This window comes from Amphiprion ocellaris, chromosome 3 (assembly GCF_022539595.1).
Source record: "Amphiprion ocellaris isolate individual 3 ecotype Okinawa chromosome 3, ASM2253959v1, whole genome shotgun sequence".
In the NCBI taxonomy this organism is placed as follows: Eukaryota; Metazoa; Chordata; class Actinopteri; family Pomacentridae; genus Amphiprion; species Amphiprion ocellaris.
Window position 1 is genome coordinate 28302604 of NC_072768.1, and position 21469 is coordinate 28324072.

The 21469-nt window shown below is 38.4% G+C and overlaps 2 protein-coding genes across 3 annotated transcripts in view; one reads left to right on the top strand and one right to left on the bottom strand.

Moving 5' to 3' along the window:
- Window positions 1-1860: 1860 nt before the first annotated feature.
- On the top strand, window positions 1861-11595 carry gal (galanin/GMAP prepropeptide). 2 transcript variants are annotated; one of them, XM_035946880.2, is made up of 7 exons: window positions 1861-2109; window positions 2305-2385; window positions 3264-3318; window positions 3841-3912; window positions 7306-7392; window positions 8772-8843; window positions 11206-11595. In XM_035946880.2, the coding sequence occupies exons 2-7, from the start codon at window positions 2305-2307 to the stop codon at window positions 11265-11267; spliced, it is 429 nt and encodes a 142-aa protein (XP_035802773.1). In that variant the 5' UTR covers window positions 1861-2109; the 3' UTR covers window positions 11268-11595. The 2 variants fall into 2 exon arrangements, with proteins under 2 accessions (XP_035802773.1, XP_035802774.1); XM_035946881.2 differs by lacking the exon at window positions 3841-3912 and having other exon boundaries at window positions 1927-2109.
- A 40-nt stretch (window positions 11596-11635) lies between these two features.
- The window catches only part of LOC111566685 (C-factor-like), a 35112-nt gene continuing 25278 nt past the window's right edge, over window positions 11636-21469 (bottom strand). The window contains exons 6-7 of the mRNA XM_023267421.3: window positions 17738-17847; window positions 11636-15885 (exon numbers count right to left, since the gene is read on the bottom strand). Coding sequence (XP_023123189.1) covers window positions 15879-15885; window positions 17738-17847 — 117 coding nt within the window. The 3' untranslated portion in view covers window positions 11636-15878. The remainder of the gene's footprint in view (window positions 15886-17737; window positions 17848-21469) is intronic.

Sequence of the window (21469 nt, forward strand, 5' to 3'; positions counted from 1 at the left end):
TCAAATTTTCTGTGACTTTGAAGAATGACGTGTGCCCTAAATGCTATTCCTTCTCTTTGTTTCTCTCTGATGGGAGACAGATTTTAATTGGGTTACAGTCCCTTTTGCTTAATATTCCTTTTTCTTATTTTAAGTCTGAGTTACACAAAGATATTGTGCAAAATAAGTTGAGCACAATCCCATTACTGGAGCTTTCTTTGATCTGTGTTGTGATCTGTCTGTCTTACATGAGAGTGAATGCACTACAACTGGTAGGTTTTCAAAATCTTGGAAGTGCCCCTGTTTCCACACCGTAGTAATATGGTACCATAATTACAGTGCCAACCAAGTGCGCATCTCCAGGTGCACTCTAATTTAAGTGACACATCATACAAAGACAACGGGTTAAAGGGCCACTGTCTGTTTATGACACGTGCACTGTGAGATATTATTTTTTCTCAACTTACAAAGTAAAGAAAACAACAAAAACAGCAGAACTTGCCAACAAAAAGTCATATTTTTGAGGGGCACAGTATTAGCTGGTAGCTGGTGGTATTTTATTTCATCATTATGCTGGGTTACTGGCACACAGTGTAGTAGGTCTGTGAGAAACATGTCCATAGCAATTTAGATTTTCTGTAACAGAGTTTGATTAATGTGCAGTTGCAAACAAATACAAACCTGGGAGTTTATGACTGAACTCCAACACTAAAATCTAGAAGTCACCATGGTATTAACAAGGTCAACATATGGTCAGTAATCAGCTTTTCATTCCTTATTAACCTTTAATGTAAAGGCAGAATACGCAAAATAACTTCTTCCAGGGATTGGTCACCCTCAAAATGTAAAGGTTAGTAGCTGTTTCATGAAACAGATACACAGTAGCATTTTTCAGAACACTTGGAAACGTGATACACTCTCCTCCAGTGACCTCTTTATCTTCATCATATAACTGGCAGGAGTTGGTAAGTTTCTTGTGTATGTAAAAGTTGTTTTTCCTGCATTCCACTCAGCTTTTAGGTACAGCTGGCTGCCCAATGCAGTCTTATACAACAGCCCTGCAACAAATGCTACCTTCAGGTATGAAGGTCAAGCTAACATAAATATTACAAAATTGAAAAAAATGATAGCCTAAGTGAATAGGGTAAAAAAAAACAAAAAAAAAACAAGATGAACAGATATCCCCATTAAATTCTGCAGTTAAAATCTTACATTGTTCTTTTTGTATTGCAAGTTCTGAAATTTATATTTAAATTGACAAATAATATCATCTCATTAAAAGGCCCAACGTTGCATACATATCCAGAACAGATATCTGAATATTGAATACAGTCTAAATTCTAGTTCATTTCATTGACATAGAACTGGAAAAAAACATATCATACAACTAGACAAATATTCACTTATTTGTGTAGTTATGCGTGTCGTAGAAAATGTGTTATCCGATATTTCACAAGTGAAGGTTCCATCATCCATTTAGGATTTATGGTGTATGGGGATATTTGATCATATATCAATCCAGCAAATGCTTGGTAGATTGTTCCCTGATGGTTTGGAATAATTATTGTAAATAATGTGGTTTTAGTAGAAGTTTAATTAAATATTGAACAGGATGTGTAACTCGGGTGTGCAAATTTTGTTTTGGCCTGCTTTGTTCCAGCTGCAGTCCGGGTTTTACTATTGTTCATGATGAATAAAATCAGCACCAAAACCACCAAAAGAGAAAATGAAGGTAATCCCAACAAATCCTCAGCCCTACTGTCAGTGCTGACCACTGACAGTAAGACCTTCTGGTGACCATCTGCTCCGTCAGAAACCTCCAGCAATAAGCCCGTTACACTCGCATATGAGATTAGGACAGAAAAATAGCGCAGACACGCTCCCCCTTTAAATTCAATATTCTGGTCTCCTAGGGTGACAAAGAAAAATGTGATTATGTGATGTTATTGGATTTCATCCTGTGTGGTGTTCGTGACCTGCCTTGCAGTGTGCGTTGTAGGGGCGGGTGCTGACGGCAGCAGCACGGTGGACTCAGATAAAAGGTGGAGGAGTCCTCATTTCCTCCGAACAGCGCTGCTCCACCCGATACCTGTGCTGCTCAACCAGGCTGAAGAAAGAGTCACGGCAAAGGTATGCTGCTTTTCAGTACTGTCATTGTACTATCTGACCTGAGACATGATGTTACTTCTATTATCAATACCATTTCTATTCTATTTTATTCTATACTCAGGACGCGATAAGTTTCCTAGAAGTTGATCATGTTAGGTCCTCCTAGTCTGGATGGTAGAAGTTCTTTCCTCTGGCTCACTTTTCTGTCTGTCCTAGATGCAGAGGTGGGTCGGGATTTTCTGTGTGTCGCTCATCTTTTGTGCGACCCTCTCTGAGAGCATCGGGCTGGTCATCGCGGTAAGCGGTGACTGTTATCATGTTATATGTCAAGTGCATTTCCAACCAGGTTGTAACTCACTGAAAGATGCAGCACAAGAATTTTTAAAAGAAGCCATATATGGAACAACAACATAAAAATGTCAGATGGACTAGATATAATGATATTAACGTGGGATAAATGTCACATTTAGTCTACTATTTATGATACATTTGGCAAAAGAGAGGCAGTAACACAAAGAGGATATAAATATCACAACATTGTCAGATATAGCATAAGTATACCATGCACTTTGGTGCTTTGGTCAAAACGGTAAAACTATATGATATTGTTGTATAGATGCCACAAAGTGCCCAGTGCAACTTTTATTCAGTGATGCTATGGGAGCTGCTAGATGTTTCCTTCTGATAAACCGCAGAGATCCTAATTCGCAGCTTTATACAGTAACACCAGAGCTTCTTCACTCTTTCTTTTATTGATGTTGAATAGTGCAAAGATATGAGGAAAAGAACACAACAAACCCCATCCAATGCATCAGAAGTACCTTTGTCAGGGAGTATAGCTAACATGGGAGTCCAGCTAAAATAGTAACAAAACGTGTGTAGAAAAATGCCTGTGTGTCTGTTGTATGCAAATAATAATAACTTAAAAAAAAGATCTAGTGTAGTGCTGGCGGGTAGAGAATAAGAAAATAACAAATAAGTCCATAAAATATGGGAAAGAGAGAATTGATTGCATCAATATTTCATGTATTCACTCTTTCATCTATAGAATTCAAATGTGCAAATACTGCATGAGTATATTTTGTATTTTAAGAGATTTAAAGCCTACTTGACGAAGGAATGGAGATATCAAAAAATCATTAAAATGACCAACATCTGTGTGTCTGATCCTGCAGGCAAAGGAGAAGCGTGGCTGGACTCTGAATAGTGCTGGCTACCTGTTAGGTCCCCGTGAGTACTAAGTGCACACACGTGCACACGCACACACACACACACACACAGACCAATTAGTTGCTTTTCATTGCAAATGTTGCATGTTGCACATGTAATATGGTTTACAGAAGAGATGGTCGAGCACATCTTCTGTGGATCCATGCTGTCGTGTTTCTTTGTCCATATCCACCGTCCCCACTGTGCCAGCTAATTTAGTGTAATTTAAAGATTGCCTCATTACCATTAAAGGACACATTAAGTGAACACTGGGTATCCAGATGCATATGTATTTACAGGTGTGTGTGTGTGTGTGTGTGTGTGTGTGTGTGTGTTACAAATTTGTGGGGTCTGAGTCAGTGTAGAACAGAAAGACTGGAAATTTTGTTCCTTCTTTTGTGTGTGTGAGCGTGTGTCTGTGCATGTGTGTGAGCGTGTGCACGTGTGCGTGTGTGTCTGTGTGTGAGAGAGAGAGAGAGAAAGAGAGAGAGAGAGAGAGAGAAACCCAGGTAAAGGTTGCTCCTGCCTCATCCTGTGTTTCAGGTCGTATTGATCACCTAATTCAGATAAAGGATTCTCCCAGTGCCAGAGGCAGAGACGAGCTGGTCACTCAATGTAAGATAGAAACATACGGCTACTGCAGGGCCTTGGTGTCAGGCCAGGAATTGCTCTGTCCAAACATCCCACCTTTTAGCTGCTTCTGTCGGAGGACATCTGTCATCCTACTGCTGTCTGCGCTTATGCATCCCAACATTGCCTTTATGTTCAGTTCTGTAAGCAATGGATATCAGGTTCTCATGAGTCTGTTAGGAAAGGAAAAGTGTGGCATTTAGCATTGTTGAGTCAACGTGGGATTACATTGCGTTTGCATAATGTTGACAGAATGGGAAGCAAAGGAAAACCTCTCACTCCACCATCTTCTGAGCATTTCCGTATTATTCCAAAATAGCTACATTTATTGTCACTTCATCAGTCACAAGTGAAAGGAAGCAATCCTTTCTACTTGCAGGGTGGGGCTTTCTATATTCATCTTCTTCTTCGTCAGAATCAGTTTCCAGCTCAAACATGGAAGTCTAAATTACTCCAAAATTATCCCCTTGATGCCTGAATTTATTTACAATTAAACTAAAAAAAACTCTTGCGTTTTTGCTTTCCAGCTCATGCTAAAATAAGTGGAGATTGTTAATTTGTCTATTACACGTCTATTACACAAAAGTGGTGTGTTGCGAATTTGTGACGATAGGCATCAAGGGGTTATAAATTGCTATTGTGTAGAGTAGTTTTACAGCATTAGAGCGGAGCTGTAGGTGAGCTGGCCCTTATTCTCATGTGTCAGTTTGTACCGCCTCGACTCCTTTCCTCAATTCATCTCTTCACATCTTACTTCAGGCATATGGGTTCTGTAAAGCGTCTCGAGACAATTTGACTGTAATTGGCGCTATATAAATAAAATTAAAAAAAAAAAAACTTCCTCCCACCAGAGATGCGAGCAGAGGCAACAAGAAAGAGACACAAGTTGAACCATCAAATGTTTAACCAAATGAGACATCGTTGCTTTTGAGCCATTGTTTAAAAGTCACGTAATTTAATTGATGTGTGGCACAGCTGCCTCATCTTTCCTGCAAAGGATACAGTGAGGATACACCTGTGCATCCTCACTCAGCCTCCTTTGTTCTTGAGATGCATTCTGAGAATTAAGACATCCTTCAAGATTGAGGCACAAAAAACAGAAATGATGATACACTTCTGGTATGCCCAAGCTGCAGCAAGCGATGGGAGGTTGGGCAGTACGAGGTGGGAACTTCATAGATCTGCACATTTTAAGAGGTTGCAGTGTAGAGTATGTCGAAGCCATTTTAAAGCAGGGAGGAATTATTTTCATGGAAAAAGCTTTGAAATATGAAACTGTGTTGAGTGTATGGGGGTTTAAGTAATACCTTGAAATGGACATTTATTACAGCATTTAATTTAACTGCCAGTGAAGGTTACTTTGCAGCAAATTGACTACAGTTTGTTGACACTTTTTCCCCATTTTTGCCAAGTGAGACGCTTTACCAAAACCTTAGAAATTCCAGCATCATGACTGCATTAACATTTTTGTGGATTGTAATCATACATACAATATGACATTAGCATTGTATTCTAAATCAACTTTTCACTGTAAAGAAAACACACACACACACACAGACACACAGACACACACGTATGTGTATATATATATATATATATATATATATATATATATATATATATATATATATATATATATATATATATATATATATATATATATATATGTTTATAATTGCTTGTTTTTACAGTGATTTCCATAATACATTGCTAATTCATATAGCAATACAGCTACTAGGAGTATCAGTTTTTGATATTAAATCCATGGAGTTATCACTAACTAAAATCTAAACTTTATATTTTCAAGAAAATTTATTATGAGGCATAGCACTGCTTGACATAATATACAATTTTGAAAGTAAAAATTAGGTATGTAAAGACCAGAACACTAAGACCACTATAGAGAAAATAGCAGTTTATACTATACAAAACTATTGAAGTGCATTTTTTAGGGTCATTCTAATGTCATAGTTATCTGGACTTTTAATGTCATAGTTCAACACACACACAGAAAGGACAGGGGGTTCTAGTGGTCAAGCACTACTTTAGTTAACAAAGCCCCGCAATGAGGCAAACAATTGTGGCCACTTAACATCCTTCCACTTCTGTCACATGTAATGACCACTCATGGAGTAAAGTGCTGTGCCGAGTGTGTGAACTTAACAGATAAAACACATAACAAAAAAAACTGGAGAGTAATGCTGAAACGTGTACAAAATGGTGCAAAGTAGATTTTTTTTAGAAGTTCAGTGAATGTACACTTTCATGAAGTAATTAGGAGAAAACATACAGAGATCAGAAAGGTTTGCGTGAGCCAGACATTTTAACCTGCTACTTTATTCTTATTCTTATTCTTATACTCTTATTAGGAATGTTGATATACATTTTGTCATTTAATCAACAACATACTTATTTATTACATTAAGATACATTGAAATAGTCTCATAGTATAATAATAGTATTAATATTAAAATAGTATTTTATTTTTAAAAAAAAATGTTTGATTGACTGGTATATACTAGTTTGAGAGGTTATCATGAACCTCTCAAACCAAAAGCATCCATGATTAAAACACAGAAAAATGGTGTTTGTAGCCTTTTTAACTATTGGTGAATTCATACAATGAAGACTTTGAACTCTGACAATGCCATCTGACTGTGATCTGTAGGCCCATGAAAACTCCATGGCTACGCAAATCTCTTTGCTTGCCATTTTTTTTCTGTTCATTTTTATCATCATTATTCCAGTGCAGTTCCTCGTAAGTTGAAACTGCAGTCCATACTATTTGTGCTTTTTAATTTAAAAAAAAAAATTCTGTTGGCCAAATCTCTGCTGTACTGCAATTCCATGAGCCAAGCCCTGCAGGTGGTCCGTACAAGTTTGGAAATTGAACCAAACAATTACAAACCAAATACCATGCTGAAATACCAAAGTGGAAACAATGTCCTTTAGCTCTTCTTTTGACAATAAGCAGGATGTGTGCATTGTGTATGTATGTGTGTCAAATGTATGAAGCTTCTAAAACAGCATGTCAATTCAGCACACAACACTAAACGCTTGGCGAAGTCCAATGGTTTTATTTTGTCCAAAAATATTTTCCATTTAAGCAAAGAGATTTAAAAAAAAAAAAAAAAAAAAAAATGTTACAGCTGAAATCTGAAAAAAACAACACACACAAAAACTTGGAGCGAGTGGAAATGATCATCTTGAAAGTAAAACATGAAAATCATACTCAGTGTCACTCCTTAATCAAGTTATATTATTTGCTAAATGTCAGGTGAAGTCAGTTTAAGATTGCAACCACTTTAATCAAATACTCAGTTAATCCATCTGCTGTTTGTATAACTGTATCGACTGTGATCACTCCTCATTATCCAGATGGAATAGATGGACACAGGACACTAGGAGACAAGCCGGGTCTGGCTGGCAAGAGGGACATGGGTCAGGAGGAGGGCTTCAGTACAGGTTTGTCTTTCTCTTATACAGAAACAAGATGATCTTCTTATGTCTACTGTAGAAGATGCAGTCTAGTTGATGTTTAGCAAATTGACTGAACAAACTACAAACAGTGACCTGAGGAAACAGTTTGTGTTTTGGGGTGTTCTATAACACTTTAACCATAATTGAAAAGTACAAGAAATGTGTGTTTTGAAAAGAATTCTGTGTTTGTAGTACATCTTGGCAACAACCAAGAATCCCCATGGAAATATACATATAAATAAAAATAAATATAAGTTCCTCTACTGCCTTTGAATGTTTCAAGTGAAGTAAAGCTAAAAAGGTAGTTCTCAGTTGGTCTGGAAGTTGTAAAAAAATCATTAAACTCAATAACGTCAGCGAATTTAAAAGTATCAAATTCAGTTCAACACCTTTTAAAATTACAATTCTAACATTTAAAAAGATTTAGGAACACTACCTGTCATTAAGTCTAATATGCTCAGCATGTTTTTATGGTCATAGCAATTTGAAACAAGAAGAGCACTTAGAGAGCGCACTACTCTGCCAAGGCTGCTCAGTCCTAGTATGATTTCTGACGGATAAGTCCCGATAAGTCTGCAGTGGTGGATTTGTAGTAGGATCACAATCATGTGATCATCAGCAGACAGCTGACATAGTGTTCATTTGTTGGCATAGCTACAGTGATGCCGTGCTGCTATCAAGCAATGATACAGAAATCTTTAACAAATCTATGGATCCAGACTATAAGCTGCATCACTGCCAAAATGTAATGAGGTGGTCCCAGTGTCATTTTTGACCTTCCCTGAAAATTTCATCCAAATCTGTTATTCCGTTTTTGAGTAATGCTGCACACAAACAAACAGATTAACAGAAGGACAGATGTATGATGATCATCACATAATCACTGCATTCCTTAGCTGAGTTATGAAATGTGATTTGATTTAGCTGGCACCTGCACTGTCACTTGAAAGGTGATGGACACACAATTCAGTTCAGGAATACATGTCGTCACTCTATTCAGAGTGAATGATGGCCGGATTGCTGAAGCCTGAAATGTGAATGTGTGAGTGTTGTCTTACAGTACCCTAGTGGCATTCTAACAGTGGTTGGAATGAATTCATGTCTCATTCTGATTCAGTTTTTTCCAGAATGCTGCTTTATTTACTTTCTATTGTGCATTGTTTAGTTCAGCTTGATTACATCTCTTTAAAGGACTCTGTAAAGGTTCTACTTGTATCAATATACCTTGGTATTAATTTCCTGATATGTTATTACATTATTATATATTATATATTATTACATTACAGCTCCTGACAACCATGTAGTGTGCTACCAACTTTAAAGGGCACAATAAAAGTCTGGTCTTTGTTGCTGTGCCTCCACAGGTGCCCTGAGAATAGCAGATGAAGACATCATTCACACTGTCATTGACTTTTTGTCGTACCTCAAACTTAAAGGTATGCTTCTCATTTATTTTCCAAATAACTTGAAATTGAGGACTGGTCATATGTCTGAGCACTTGTTCACAACTAAAGAGTGTACCACAGAACAGATTTGCATTCAAAGGCTGCTGTAATATCAAACTCTTAAAAAAAACACCAATCAGACAGGGATGGTGTCGAAATAATAGTCATACCTAGCATGACATTTGAAACTGAAAAACTGTTAATGCATGATTAGAGAACTTTTCTCAGATCTCTATGGCGCCCAATAATGCGGCATTCCTTCAATATTGGTTAAACATGGTAATATGCTTTTATTTCTCTTAAATTTGTAATTTCTTTCTACAGCCTTAACACACAGGTGACCCATTCCAAACAACAAAAGAATGCGTACAATGAATCAACTCATATTTGGCTTCACCATTTTTAGTTACTGTAATACTCTGATTACTTTCATCTGTATAATGATATAATATTACCTACCTACCAACATATTTAATGTAAAAGAAACACCTGCATGAATAAGCTACTGTTAGAACCAAACATTATAGCAACATGTTAATTTAGTCCTTTTCAAAATGTTATGTATGTCAAAAAAATGTCATCTGTAAAAACATGATTAATAATATTCTGAAAAAGTAAGCTTCTAATATGCCTGACAGAATGCTCCCACCCTGCCTCACACTGAAATTTTAAATTAGGAGCTACAGAAAACATGAACTCAAAAAACAGTTTATTTAAAATGCATATTCAGCATTGAGAGCTGTTACACAGGTCCCCAGGACCCTCATACATTGCATTTTTTTCAAAGAATCATAGAAACTGAAACAGAAAACAAACTACATAAAAAGGGACAAACTTATTGTCTGACAAAGACATGGGAAATTGGTGAGTTGGAATAAAGCACTTGGACGATATCATAAAACCTATAACTCTGGAGTCTCCTGGTATCATAGTCGGCAAGATAAATACACAAAAATGCCTCTGTTAGGCCAAATCTGACAATGTTTGATATTAAGCAATACATTAAACAGAAAAGCTTTCAGTAATAGAGACCAAAATTCCTGTCATGCCCCATAATAGGAAAGTATGATGAAATGTACTAACAATTTTGGTATTCTTAGAGTCTTACTGGCAGTGTTATGGGTTTAGCCAACCCTCAACTCCAAGCAGTTCCTGGGTTTTAGTCTGTCACATTTCTACTCATTGTGAGCTCATTCTTCATGGACATGCAAAGTCCTGTACCTTTATGGAAACAGCATAACTATGACTAGAAATAGTGAAAACTAAGAAATGTATTTTGTGCAGCATGAATACCATGATTTATTGAAAAACAGGAAACATTGCTCAACAGTCAACATGTACACCATTTGTTCCAAACTCCCACAGGAGTTACCAATACTGGAAAAAATGGTGGTTCTACATATTGTTCAAATTTTACTCCTTGATTTTTAAATCAGTTTCCATTTGTCTCCTCTCTATTCTGTCTAAGCACAGCCTGCAAATTAGTCAAAAGGTCCCTGAAATTCTTTCATGGTACCGTGTCATGGCTTCACAGTTTTTAACAATTTTCTACACTTGTACAATAAAGTGATTTTGATAAAAATATCATACTTTTTGGCTTATATTTGGTTACATTTCCTGACAGTATGGCATGTCACAGATGAGTAGTTCAAGGCCTAATGGAAAGTTGAACATAAATAATAATTTTGAGTCATTAAAAAAAAAACCCAACAACAAATGGCATGCCTTTCAAACCCACTGGCAAGTCTTGGGCTTCAGAGGGAGAATGAATATGCAAAATTATGTGACAATCTGTTTTTGAATTGTAAGATTTATAATATAATATAATATAATATAATATAATATAATATAATATAATATAATATAATATAATATAATATAATATAATATAATATAATATAATATAATATAATATGGACTGCATAGTAGCTCAGTGGTTAGCACCATTGCCTTGCAGTTAGAAGATGCCCGGTTTGTGTCTCTTTTTTTCTGCATGAAGTTTACATGTTCTCTCTGTGCATGTTTGGGTTTTCTCCGGGTACTCCGGCTTCCTCCCACAGCCCAAAAACATGCTGAGGTTTATTTGTGATTCTAAATTTCCATAGGTGTGAATGCGAATGTGCTTGTTTGTCTGTATGTGTAGCCCTGTGATAGACTGGTGGCCTGTCCAGGGTGTCCCCTGCCTTTGCCTTAAGTCAGCTGGGATAGACTCCGGCGACCCGAGTGAGAATTAAGTGGTGTATAGATAATGGATGAATGGACGCATAATACAATATAATTTACAATCAAAGCTTTGAGGATTCTGAGGATTCAAATAATAGTATGTTGTGTCCATATTTGTGTGTGGTTACAGAGATGGGAGCCTTGGACAGTCTGCCTTCCTCTGTCACCTCAGATGAGCTGGCCAATCCCTAATGAGTCTGTCTCTCCTGTTCGACTCATTCTACTAATTTGCCTACTACTACTATCTGGGTTCCCACTGCCCCAAATGTTTAGCACCAATTTGTCCTGGTACCAAAAACTCTGATTGTTTGTCCCCAAACAAAAATAATGGTTCTCTATGCTCTCATGTAAATAAAAGTTTATGTCCATTCAAGGTCACACAGTGTCTGCTGACTGCATGTGAATATTATAAGTATTTGGGGATTCTGCTCAGAAACCAACTCTAACTTTATTATCCTTTTATCTTTCTGTCATCTGATTTCAGAAAGTAAAGTGAAATAAACAAATGGCACGCCACTGACATGACAATGGGAATTTCTTTCTTTCAATCAGTCATAACCCCAGTACTTATTAATTATATTTCAGCTGTAAAAGAACGAGTAATATATTCTTTCACTTGTTTCATGTACTGTAAAATATCCACATGAATTCCAGGACCAAGGTTTCCCAGTATAACACTAGACTGTATTGAGATGACCAATGTTGCATACCTGTCAGTAGTTTTAATGTTGTGGCTAATTGGCATATGTTATATTCACCAAAATTGGATGAAACCCGTGTGCATAAAAACCAGGTACTTACTCATGATAAAAGTGCAGAGAACAGTGTTGGCAAGTGGAAAACTGTTCTTGCAAAGAAGCAGTTCTGCTTCATTTGCATTAATGTGAATTGCTCGCCCAGCCCTCCCTACAGGCAAACAGCTGCTCAACACGCATCAAGTTGACTCTTGCGACTTTGGAGGCGGGATAGTGGCTGATAATTCCCCTTTGGTTATATGAGTTGTGTCAATCAGTTACTGACTGATTAGCCAAATGCTGTTGAACACTGAATATGGTGGGGCACAGCTGGCCCCCACAGCTTAGAGGCACTAGCTTCAAGTAAGTGAAAAAATAAAATCTAACCTGCCTTCTGCAACTACTGCCTACATTACGATGGGGTCGTCATCAGCATCATTCAAGAGCTGAAACTTGCTCAATGATTTATACAAATCATTCAGAGGTTAGTGATGTAAAGAAACTAAGTACATGTAGACAAATGCTTGCACCCTTGTAAAGAGCTATCAAACCTTAAAGACACTATAGAGTAGCGTTAGTTTTAAACTGACAACTAAAAAATAAGGAAAGCATGGTTTTACCTTGCTGACATGTTTTGACTAAGTCTGCAGTCTTCTTCAGAGCATCATCCAACATGTGATGAAGTGTCCTTTTTTATCATGTGACCGGTTTGACAGATCTGTTAGAATCTGTCAGACAGGCCACGCCCCCCACTGTCCGGTGGTCTCTGGAGGATGGAATCCCAGGTATGCAAGAGGGTGTAGGCCCCCTTGTCCCAGTTCATGGAACTGCTCGCCCACTTCCTGATCTCTATGGCCCTATATTTATTTAGTTGTTGGTTTAAAAGTAACATTATTCTATAGTAAGAAATGACAAAATGAACATAATCCAAACCTTTAAGACACTATATAGACATAACTGTCAAATGAGCATTTGTTAGTGTAACAACAAAGTTACATAAATAAATAGTAAAGAAACAAATTAAATTAATACAGAAACCTAAAACCAATGCGTCCTGTAAACAGGTTTACAATTATTGGCTGTTGAATTATATGGTGTCAGTTATTTACTGAGTTCAGTCGAATAATTTTTGTTGAAACTGCTAACATTTATTAACACCTGACTCACAAAATGTCAATGTCACCTACCATAATGAGGAACCAAATCACTTCCCCTTACCCATGGGAGGATATGAAAAAAAGCAATACTGAAAAAAGCAATACTGAAGCAAGTTTATGACATAATACTGACCTGCCAGGCACAGCCACTTCCCCCGAGTCAAACTCCATCACTAATCTGAAGCCAGATGCCTGGTTTTGAAACAGAAGCTCACCAGTGTAATGTGTTGCAAGGCTGACACCCAGACGATGTCTACATGAACCAGAGTGGAAGCAACTCAAACAATGGAACAAATGAAGGGAAAGCAAACAGCTCCTCAGGATGTCTGAGAAGCAAGCTGAGACAATAGTCCTATGCAAAGCTAGATGAGACACTCATGGCCCTCTTGGAGACAACAGGACATCTCCTACCTCCACCAGAACTTGATAAGGGTCATTAAGTGTCAATTATGATGAAAACCACACCTCTGGAGAAGAGGATATTGCATTCTTCACTGTGATCTCCTGACATTTCTTTTAACTGAATGGTTTTACATCCTCAAACCAAAGAAATTCACCATCACTGGAGTGATGATCCCAACATCTGGAGTCATCTACATCTGAAGTGCTTGTGGAGGACAAACACACACATCGTACACAAACACCCCCTTCTCTCTGTCACTGCAATAAAGGACAGACTATCATTCCAAGCATATATATTTCCTATTTCAAAGTTTAATTTTCTTATTGTTGAATGTATATGCTTGTATCCTTTATGTTTGAAGTTTACGTTCACATATCCTGAATATCCACAGTTTTTTTGCACGTTTACCCTTTCATCATTATCTCAGATAAACATTTGTTTGATGTCATTCTAATGACGTTTAGTTAGATTACAGATTTTTTTTAATGTAAGAGACATTCACCAATTGGATTGGAACATGTAAGAATTGAACTCTAAGTACTCAAGGTATTTGGCCACTGACCTCTCCTGGACAGTGAAGCTCAACACCACCTCTTGGGAGGAACACATGATGGTGGCATGTACTTATCCAGTTCACTTTAGGCGAACTGTGCAACTACATGCCATAAGACCTTGAAGTCCCTGGTCTTCAACAATGTTAATGGGCCTACAGTCCACAGCGAGCCATTTAGTGATTGCATTTGTTAGCTTAGCTGTTGTAGCTTTGTTGACAGACTTGCCCTGGCTGCACTCTGCCAATGTAGTTTGACGAACTTGGCTTAATTTGGTGCAAACATCTTTACTAACATCAGCAAAGATGTGGTTTGCCCGAAGATGGTACTTCAGACTTGTAGTACTTTGGAAAGACAGTTCATCACTACAAAATGTGCAGATGAAATTTTCACACTGGGACATTTCTACTCATGTTTTCTGCATTTCCCTTGCAGTTGCCCAGTTTGGCCAATTTACAGGTATAAATCCACGCTGAAAATACGGGAGGAAGTGGGGGTCAAGTTTGGTAATATGATTAATTTACAATAAAAAAAATGTGTTAAGGTTTCCAAATTAATCATGAGTGTTAATGTGTTAACGTTGACAGCTGTAGTTTAAATTCAAAGTTATGTCGCCACCTCAAATCCTGCTTTGAAGTACAGGCCTCTGAGCAGAGGATACATTCAATAAGTTGGATAAGAGCATCTTCAGTGCTTTTTTTTCAAATCCCTAATGTTTTAATGTTTATGCAGGATATTAGACAATAATTAAAAACATGAGAAATTAGTCTTTGAAAAACAGCAATACAAGATTGGGTGGTAGCTTGTAGTCACATAGAGAGAGATAGTCCATGGGCCAAGACCCACAAAATATCTTTTTGGTACCACCTGAGGTGGCAAAGTCTTGTATTGATTTTTGTAATCCTCCATGTGTGTAAGACATATTCTGATATAACCTTAGCTGAATGGCAGCTAAGTTGTATTTACCATGAATTTCATACCCACACCCTATGATAGGCATCCAGAATGGTAAAATCAGTATTATTAGTGAGAAAGTACCCAGAACAATGCCAGTTATGTAACATATATGGTCTTTACACAAAGAAACAATGAAAATACAGGATAGTAAGGAATACCAAAGTCATGTAGGAGAATACATAAATGTTAGAAACACAATTGATGTCTGTATAAACATAGTCAATGATACATATAATCCCATATATTGTTAGTGATCGGTATATGTAGAGACAATTAGATTATTGTTATCAAACTCATTGAATACTGAGATGGTGTTAATGTTAAACAAGTCCAATACACTACACCGTGTATATAAGATTTCCAACAATACCAAAAGAATCACTATATGCATGCTGTCACTCATCAAAGTCCTTGTCTAGCTTGCCATCTGACTCCCCAAGTTCGAAGTCAGGTTCTGTATCATCCTGTGGTTTTTGGTTACTGCAGGTCTGTAACCTGCACGTCTGTGCATTTCAGTTCGACAGACGTGCAGCTTGGCAGTCTGCATGAACGCACACACTTGCATGCCAGTAGTTCCGAGACTACATCTGGGTGCAGGTGGGGAGCTCATCCAATGAATAGCAAGCTTGCCATCATTGTCTGTCCACCCATACTCAGTAGGGCTTGGAACAACAGGGTTAGCTTGTGAACAGTGCTTCCAGATTGCTGCTTGATAATTTTCTCATTGAACATGCATGAAGAGGTCTCTACATGGTGGCAGCTGGCTGGACTCGACTTCTCCCCTTTTGGTGCAGAAGAGCTGGTAGCGCAGTTCATTCACCTCATGAGTGCTACTATTAGCAACATACATATAGCAGGCAAACTTCTCATCTTTTTGAAACAGTTCATCATTCACCTTCCATGACTGGCCCAGTTGAGTAAAAGCCTCTTCGTAGGAAGCGTCCTTTCTCACCATCTTCAGGGCATTCAGCTTCTCTTGACTGGCAAAGGCACTAACAGTGTCACAGCCTGTAAAGACATGGAAGCCAATTAGGCTGTCACAGATGATGTCTCCAAGTGAGCTTGCAAATTTGCTGATGTCAATAAACTTTGTGTGGTTCTGTGTCTCACACTTTTGGTATATTGGACAGTTGATGTCTTTCTGGAAGTCAAGGCAGAGAACCAGGACATCAGTGTCCTCAGCTGTAGTGATAACTGCCTTTGAGCCTGCACTTGATGCATGCAATGCATGTAGGAGCAGACGGGTGTCAGCTTCTTCATGTGTAGAGTGTAGCTCTGCTACTTCTTCACACCCATCTTCTGTCACCTTGAAGCAGATTTCTCACAGGTTATGTGTATAACACTTTATAATGCAGCATCTCTCTGTACTGTGGGAGTTTCCACTCTTCCACCAGAAACTTGATGAGACTGGTCTTGTTTGAGGAACAGCACAGGAATTTTCTCCACTGTTTGATGTGGTGTCCCCTGACAAGGTTCTTGTACTGGAGAGTGATTTCTGCTCCCCAGTTCAGTCTTTCAGCATCTTTGATTGAAGTCTGGCAGTAGACATCAAAAGCAACATCAGTCTTCTCAGACTGTGCCCCTTCATGCAGAATCTGGGTCAAGGCAGACTCTGCCACTTGTGCAAAGGTTTTGTTGTTGCCATTTATTTTTTGAACGAGGCTCATCCCATCAATGATTTAAATAGATGCTGGCATGTCTTCTGCTGGAGACGCATTCTTCTCAAGTTCTTTGGCAAGTGCAGCCTTGTTTGTTTTTCAGAAGGACCCATCAGCATTTGCCAGTGCCCATAGTATTGGGCCCAGTGGATGGGCAAGGACATCCTTCAGATTTACCTTCCAAGTTTCTGCCACAAGGATCATGTGGCTAAAAAGATTTCTATCTGCCTTCAGAAGCACAGCATGTGTTTTCTTTCCATGAACTGTTTTAGTACTGACATTAGAGAATGTCTTCAGACTTTGCTTGGTCATCTTGTCATTGAATTTCACAGATTGTGGGTCCTCATCTAACCTTGTTTGCTTCAATACTTGGCAGGCCTCTTCTCCTATTTCATGATCTCTCAAAAGATCCCTAGTCACATCAGTTGTAGCCACTTGTGCCAGTTGAGAGACTCACCAGATCAGTCTCATCAGGGGACATAGGATTTAGCCAGTTATTCTCCATAAGATCAAGGAGAGCCCAGATATCTGCTTCATCTTTCTTGATCCTTGGGCCCTGAAGATCTGGATGGGACAGTTTTGGCATGCCTTGACCTGTTGGGTCCCTCAGTTGTCTGAGGAACATGATCTTGTACTCAGTGGCTGATGGTAAGCTAGTAATATTTGGTCACAGCTCCTGGCTTCAAGCTGAATCTCTTCATCTTTGTTGACTGTTTCTTCAATAGCTTGGTCAACATGAACTCTTCGAAAGGGATTGTTACAGCCAAGTTGAACAAAAAAGCCTCCTTCCATGAATTCCATGCACACATCTGGGTGTGTGATTGGCAGATCGAATATGCATGAAAAGTGAAATAGCTGCTCATTAGGAAAGGTTATTATGTTTTATTTTAGCCCTATGGGTGAAACAAATAAAATGGCACCCTTGAAGTTTTGCCACCTTGGGTGGTACCAATATCTGGTCTGGCCCATGGACTAAGACAGGTAACCTGATGCAATGAAATGGACACTTATAATGTAACACCCAGTTTTATGTGAAGAAAAAAATAATTTCACATGTTTAAACCCATGTCAAAATGTTTTATTTGATCATAGCACAGAGCATGTTGATGTAGACTTAAATAGTTAAGGAAGGACCAGGCACAGTGCAGTATTCCCTGATAGAGCACTGTGTGCTAGGAGAGCATTTTTTAAAAATTTTTTACCATGGTAGGTTCTGTCCACGGTAGTCCTTGAATCCTCCATGGTCATACTCTGTGAGACCGGACAGGACAGACAGCATTCCAGAAACGCTCTCCTCTACTGTCAAATCAGCCTGAAACACAGGAAAACACATGCTCATAAAAAGTGTTCAACACAAGTGAACACAAATAACATGGACTCAGTAACAGCTGGTTAAAACCTGAAATTCACACTGAATATGTGTTGTATAGACTAGTTTGCTAACTTATGCTAGTGTACCATGTCACCCAATAGAGGTACACTGGAATGTCATAGGGTAGTTTGATAAAGACGTGTCAGTTGTCAGCAACGCTGAAGGAAAGATTGCCTCCTGCCACTGTACTGTGTCTCCTGTGATGGCTCCTTAACTTTCATGCTGAAAGTAGTCTTTACATGGTGTCAGAAGGAGGAGTGATCTCAGCAAGTTAAAGATAACCAACAAGTTTCCATGCTTAAGGGCCAAGAATAGCTTTCAAGAGAGTCCACAAATGAAGCTACAAACGTTACCTGGACATGAAATTTTAATGTGAGATGCAATTCCTTACCAGATTGTTAGGTATAACCCTTTTCCTGAATGGAGCAATTCATGTTGCCAACCCTATTACTCAAGTCAAGCAAAGTAAATGAAAACTGGAGACACCTTCAGATGTACAGTTGAAGACAAAATTATTAGCCCCAATATGAAATTGTAGTGTTTTTTTTTTTCAAAAAATTCCCAAGTGCTGTTGAACAGATCGAGGAATTTTTAACACAGCTTCTCCCAACATCCTAGTTTTATTTTGGGTGCTTACATTATTTTGCTTTGCACACAGAAACATGATTTAACAAAATCCAGCAGGGTCAAAATTATTAGCCCCTTTAATGCTGATAGTCTATTGTGTATCCTTTTTGCTGGAAAAGAGCTTGCAGCTGTTTGTTGTAGTTTCTAACAAGTCTTTGACACATCTCCTGAGGAAACCCAGCTCATTCTTCTTTGTCAAATCTCCCAATCTCCTCCAGATTTGATGGTCTTGTGGTATGGACCCCGGTCTTCAGTTGACCCCACATATTTTCAATGGGATTCAAGTCAGGGCTTTGTGCACCGTGGTCTTGTGGAGGTAATTCTTCACCAAGAGTGACGTGGAAGTCGTGAAGTGGAGTGACAAGTCTCATCAAGAAATTCAAAGAGAACCACACAGTACAGAACAAGTCTGGCAGAGGTAGGAAGCGAAAGATTTCAAAGACTCTGAAAAGAAAAATTGTGAAAGACGTGTCTAAAGATGCTAGAACAACCATCAAAATACTAGTTAATGACCAAGTCAGGAATTGTAGTGTCAAAGAAGACAGTCACTCGAGCCCTGCATAGAAATGGCCAAGAAAAACTCCACTTCTACAGAAGAGACACCTTCAAGCCAGACTGAAGTATGCTAAGGACAATCTGGAAAAAGACTATGAATACTGGAAGCATGTCCTTTGATCAGATGAGACCAAATTAGTGCTCTTTGGTCATAGAGATGTTGCTTATGTTTGGAGAAAGAAGGGAGAGGTGTATAACCCAAAGAACACCGTCCCCACAGTTAAATATGGTGGTGGCAGTATTATGCTGTGGGGATGCTTCATTTCGTCTGGAAGTGGGACTTTTGTCAAGGTTGAAGGAATCAGAAAAAAGGATATATGAAGATTTTGAAAGAAAATCTCAAGCAGTCAGCTGCAAAACTGGTTCTAGGTTGTTGCTTTATCTTCCAACATGACGACCCAAAACATACGTCGCTCCTGGTGAAGAATTACCTCCAGAAGATCAAAGTGAATGTTATTGACTGGCCTGCACAAAGCCCCAACTTGAAACCCAGTGAAAATCTGTGGGGTCAACCGAAGACCAGGGTCCATGCCAGAAGACCATCAAATCTGGAGGAACTTGAGAGATCTGCCAAAGAACAATGGGCTGGGATTCCTCAGAAGATGTGTCAAAGACTTGTTAGAAACCTAAACAAATGATTGCAAGCTGTTATCCAGCAAAAAGGATACACAATAGATTATTAGCATCAAGGGGGCTAATAATTTTGACCCTGGTAGTTTTTGTTAAATAATTTTGTTTCTGTGTGCAAAGTAATGTAAGCATCCAATATAAAACTAGGATATTTGAAAAAGCTGTGTTAAAAATTCCTTGACCTATGTAACAGCACTTGGGAATTTTTGGAAAAAAACTAAAATTTCATATGGGGACTAATAATTTTGTCTTCACCTGTACATGACTGAAAGCAGGAGAACAACAGTATGAGTAGCTATTTTATTTCATGCACAAGGAGAAGAGGCAGAAGTATTCAACATGCTCAGCACTAATTCTGGAAATAATTCTACAAGATTTCAGGACACACTGTCTTCCAAACAACATGCCAACCAACATTGTATTTATAAGGCATCAGTTCTGAAGACATACCATAGCAGACTCATTAATCATTGATACTGATTTGTGATTAAACTAAGACACAAAAGGGTTATGAACTTTGGGGATCAGACAGTGACATAATAAGACACAAGACTGATCTATGCATTAATGACAAACACCTTCAAAACGAGTTCAGACAGCCAGGCTTCAGCTCAAATACCACCTTTCGACCAAAAAGAACCAGGTTATAGTTTGGTGCTAGTGCTCAGCCAGTTCAAATCTTGTGCCTCCTGAGAACCAGTTTGCTTTTCCTTTGGCAAGGAGCCAAGTTGGAGCCGCATCATTGCGTAAAACGTCAGTATGTCACTGCATGCGTAGTCGTTCAGCAACGTTGACACACCGTAAACATGCAAGTGCCGTTCCTGACTTTGCAAGCCTACATTGCAATCCGGAAACAAATAATCTGTTAGCAGCTACCTGTCTTCAGCCTAGTCACAAGCAACGGTGACAGAACGCAACGTCTGAGAAGACAGGTAATTGTCAGAGAGGTTTTGATTCTTAACAGTGGTGTGTTAGCATTAGCTCAGCTACTTAGCCTTGACTACATTTGCATCCATTAAATAGCGGTTAAACAAACGCTATAAGTTGATGATAGCATCTATATTTATCTTTATAGATGGGTTTTAAGGCTAATTGCAAGGCAGAGGTCAGCTGTTGTCTGGGTACATCCGTGATCATGCCACTGGTGGGACACAATTGTACCAGATTTCAGCTGAAGGCTGCTGTTCTGTCCAAACTGTCATGAGACACTGACAGTTTTATCGTGATATACCCACCACTATTGTTAGCTTTTGTTTCAATAAATTGTTTGAGATGAGAAAATCACTATTGAATGCTTCTACTTAAATGCCCTACTTTCATGATATATCATAAACTTTTTACATTTTCCATAAATTTCACCTGAAAGTTGAATAACTTTTTGTGAGTAGTGTATGTAGCACACTTCAATAATATATCTGTTGCAGTAGTGCAGTTGGTGACAGCAAAAAAAAACAACATATGTTGCTGATATGTTTCAGACTGAATTCTGCTTGAAAAGCACAACTGATTATTTGTCAAAATGTGTGGAACAGAAGTGTGCACTGAACACTGAATAAAGTCTTTGTAGATTAGACAAAACTTGCATCTTTTATCACAAATATATTTTTATTCACCCAAAGTGCAAGAGTAAAAATACAAGTGAACTTAAATAGCTAAGAAGGAAAAGACTTTACAACAAAAAGATTTTTTTTCCTCGAAAAGGCAGAAGTAGTGGACAATGCAGTTTATTTCTGTGACAGTCGCTCCAGCA

Bases quoted from the DNA above. Each gene is read 5' to 3' on its own strand.
- gal (XM_035946880.2), top strand. From the start codon at position 2,305: ATGCAGAGGTGGGTCGGGATTTTCTGTGTGTCGCTCATCTTTTGTGCG. The intron at 2,386-3,263 runs GTAAGCGGTGAC...CTGATCCTGCAG, and splicing joins GCATCGGGCTGGTCATCGCG to GCAAAGGAGAAGCGTGGCTG. The intron at 3,913-7,305 runs GTAAGATAGAAA...CTCATTATCCAG, and splicing joins AGACGAGCTGGTCACTCAAT to ATGGAATAGATGGACACAGG.